The sequence below is a fragment of the Megalops cyprinoides genome, chromosome 8 (assembly GCF_013368585.1).
Source record: "Megalops cyprinoides isolate fMegCyp1 chromosome 8, fMegCyp1.pri, whole genome shotgun sequence".
NCBI lineage: Eukaryota > Metazoa > Chordata > Actinopteri > Elopiformes > Megalopidae > Megalops > Megalops cyprinoides.
Genome location: NC_050590.1, coordinates 552,501 through 556,163, shown reverse-complemented (window position 1 = coordinate 556,163; position 3,663 = coordinate 552,501). Strand labels below are relative to the sequence as shown.

The following is a 3,663-nucleotide window of genomic DNA, read 5'->3' as shown; positions in this document are numbered from 1 at the left end:
AGGGACAGGTGAGACAGTTTGGAGACAGATGAGACAGTTTGGAGACAGGTGAGACAGTTTGGAGACAGTTTAGGGACAGGTGAGACAGTTTGGAGACAGTTTGGAGACAGTTTAGGGACAGGTGAGACAGTTTGGAGACAGTTTGGAGACAGTTTAGGGACAGGTGAGACAGTTTGGGGACAGGTGAGAAAGCGATGAGACAAATTAGGGACGGGCGGGACGGTTTGAGAGAGAGGTGAGACAGCGAGTCAGAGCCGCAAAGCCCCACGGGTCCCCGATTGGCCGAAAAAGCCGAGAAAACTCCCCCCCAGACCCGCTCTGATTGGTGGAGAAATCCGTGAACGGAAAGGTAAAGCAGTAAGATAGCGCTAAGCTAAGCTACGATAGTGAACACAGGTAAAACAGTCTAAATCAAGGCTAACAGGCTAACAGACTAACAGGAGAGACTCTGGGGAAGAGATTCTGGCAGAAACTTCTAGAAGACGACACACACACACACACACACACACACACACACACACACACACACACACACACACACACACACACGCGCGCGCAGCGCGCGCAGCTAGGCCCTCTCGCCCGACACGGTGTGTGTTCAGACAGACTGGGACACACCCCGCCGCTTCCTGTAGGAACAGACCGGCTTTGTGCTCCCACACACACACACACACACACACACACACACACACACACACACACTCTATACACACACACACACACACACACACACACACACGCGCGTGCGCCCCAGACACATTCCCGGACTGGTACGAAAACACCTTGTAATGTCCCAAATTTAGCCCTTGACACAAACCACCCAAACCCCTCCCGCTAGGACGAAAACGCCCCGGTTAGCCGGCTAATGTCTGACCGGGGCTCGTAACCGGGAGGTCGCCGGCTCGACTCCAGCTGTGTAAACGGATAAAACCGTGACCTGTGTAAGCGGCTCTGGATGAGAGCTAACGCTAAATGCTAATAACGTAATGTAATGTAATGAGTAGATGCTAAACGCTAATACTGTACTGTAATCTAATGAGCAGGGGCTAAATGTTAATAATGTAATCTAATGTAATGAGCAGGGGCTAAACGCTAATAATGTAATGTAATGTAATGAGCAGGGGCTAAACGCTAATAATGTAATGTAATGTAATGAGCAGGGGCTAAACGCTAATAATGTAATGTAATGTAGTGAGCAGGGGCTAAACGCTAATAGTGTAATGTAATGTAGTGAGCAGGGGCTAAAGGCTAATAATGTAATGTAATGTAATGAGCAGGGGCTAAACGCTAATAATGTAATGTAATGTAAAGAGCAGGGGCTAAATGCTAATAATGTAATGTAATGAGCAGGGGCTAAAGGCTAATAATGTAATGTAATATAATGAGTAGGGGCTAAACGCTAATAATGTAATGTAATGAGCAGGGGCTAAATGCTAACAATGTAATGTAATGTAATGAGCAGGGGCTAAACGCTAATAATGCAATGTCATTTAATAAGTAGGGGCTAATGCTAATAATTAGCTTAGAGAGAGAGAGGGAGAGAGAGAGAGAGAGAGAGAGAGAGAGGGAGGGAGGGAGGGGCCTCACCCCGCGGGCAGCGACTCGGTGACCGGCTCGGGGGCGGAGCCCGTCTCCTCCTGGTTCGCTGGCGGGCCGCCCGCCTCCCCGAACTCCGCCGGGGGCGGGGCCCCGCCGCCCTCCGGGGGGGTCGTCGTCGCGGCCGCTGTCGCCCGGGGTGACGGGGAGGGGGAGTTGGAGGAGGGGGGCTGGGCGGGGCTGCTCCGCCCGCTCTCCACGCCGTTGGCGGGGGGGTCGGGTTTGCCTGCGGGAACGGGCCAATGAAATTACGCCATTCTACCTTGCTAACGTTTAGCGTTACGTCTTAGCGCGCGAGTAGTAAGTGTACTCTCTTGGGGTGTGTGAGTAGCGTGCGAATAGCGTGTGCGTAGTGACTGGAGCGTGTACTTGTCTGTAATACCTGGGCTACTGTAGGGGTGTGTGAGTAGAGTGTGTGTAGCGTGTTAGTAGTGCATGAGCAGCGTGTGAGTAGTGAGCATGGACTGTGTGAGTAGCGTGTGAGTACTGTGCGAGTAGCGTGTGAGTAGCGAGTGAGTAGTATGTGAGTAGTTAGCAGAATATGTATTTGTCTGCATTACAAGGGCATGTAACATATGGGTAGCATGTTAGTAGTGTATGAGTAGTGTGTGAGCAGTGTGTGAGTAGCATGTGAGTAGTGAGCAGAGTATGCATTCGTCTGCATTACCAGGGCAACTCTAGGGGTGTGTGGGTAGCATGTTAGTAGTGCATGTTAGTAGCGCATGAGCAGCGTGTGAGTAGTGAGCATGGACTGTGCGAGTAGCGTGTGAGTAGCGTGTGAGTAGCGTGCGAGTAGCGCGTGAGCAGCCAGCGTGTACTCGCCTGCGCTCCCAGGGCTGCCGCCGTGGCCCCCTTTCGAGGTGCGGTGGCGCCCGCGGGGCCCGGGGCTACAGTCCCCGTTCAGAGCCGCGTCGCCATTGGTCAGGGGCCCCCCGCCGGGGGAACCCCCCCGAGAGCCCCCCGCCGAGTGCCGGTGGGTCCTGCGGAGAGAGAGAGAGAGGGAGGCGTGGTTAGCACGTTAGCATAGCGTAGCGAGATCACAGAGTTACAGAGTAACCATTACGCTACAAGCTAACCCTGTCAGCTGGACAACGGGGCTAACCCCCGGCTCGGTTATCAGGGCCATCAGGGCGCTGCTTTTTAGCTTTAGCCTTTTTAGCTTTATCTTTTAGCATAGCTTTATCGTTCCGTGCTGTGAAAACCACGCTACACAGGAGGTGTTACGCTGAAATATGTCTCCCCCCCCCCCCCCCCCCCCTCCCCGCACAACAGTTACAAAAACACGCTAAGATATCGTACACACTTAGCCTCCTATAAAGAGGTAGCTGAGCGTATTTAGCGATTTTCTCTAGCCAGTGTCTATATATGCCGCTAGTTTTAGTTTTAGAATTATTTCCAGGTTGCGCCCTATTAAAAGTATAGGTGGTGTTACACTAAAATGTGTCCCCCCTTGTCACAGCTAAGAAAACACGCTACGATATCGTACACGCTTAACCCCCGCTAAAGATTTAGCGAAACATATTTGACAGTTTTTTTCGTTACAACCTGGAAGTTCCCTGGGGACTCATTTTGAGGTTGCGCCCTATTACAAGTATAGTCAGTGTTACACTAAAATGTGTCCCCCTTGTCACTGCTAAGAAAACACGCTAAAATAGCATACACACTTAACCCCCTACACAGTTTTTTTGCATTACAACATAGTAGTTCCCTGGGGACTCATTTTCAGGTTGCACCCTACTAGGAGTATAGGCAGTGTTACGCTAAAATGTGTCCCCCTTGTTACAGCTAAGAAAACACGCTAAAACATTTTATACACCTAACAGTTTTTTTTGTTACAACCTGGTTAGTTCCCTGGGGACTCATTTTCAGGTCGCACCCTATTAGAAGTATAGGCGGTGTTACGCTAAAATGTGTCCCCCCTGCTCAGACAACTATAGAAATAAAGTTCCTCTTTCGTAGTTATGAGGATATAGTAGTTATAAAAAACAGGAGAAAGTGTGTGTGTGAGTGTGTGTGTGTGTGTGTGCGTGTGTGTGTGTGTGTGTGTGTGTGTGTGTGTGTGTGTGT

The 3,663-nt window shown here is 50.7% G+C and overlaps 1 protein-coding gene across 1 annotated transcript in view; it reads right to left on the bottom strand.

Moving 5' to 3' along the window:
* Window positions 1-1,583: 1,583 nt before the first annotated feature.
* wwp2 (WW domain containing E3 ubiquitin protein ligase 2) overlaps window positions 1,584-3,663 on the bottom strand; it is a 13,996-nt gene continuing 11,916 nt past the window's right edge. The window contains exons 7-8 of the mRNA XM_036535513.1: window positions 2,419-2,576; window positions 1,584-1,822 (exon numbers count right to left, since the gene is read on the bottom strand). Coding sequence (XP_036391406.1) covers window positions 1,584-1,822; window positions 2,419-2,576 — 397 coding nt within the window. The remainder of the gene's footprint in view (window positions 1,823-2,418; window positions 2,577-3,663) is intronic.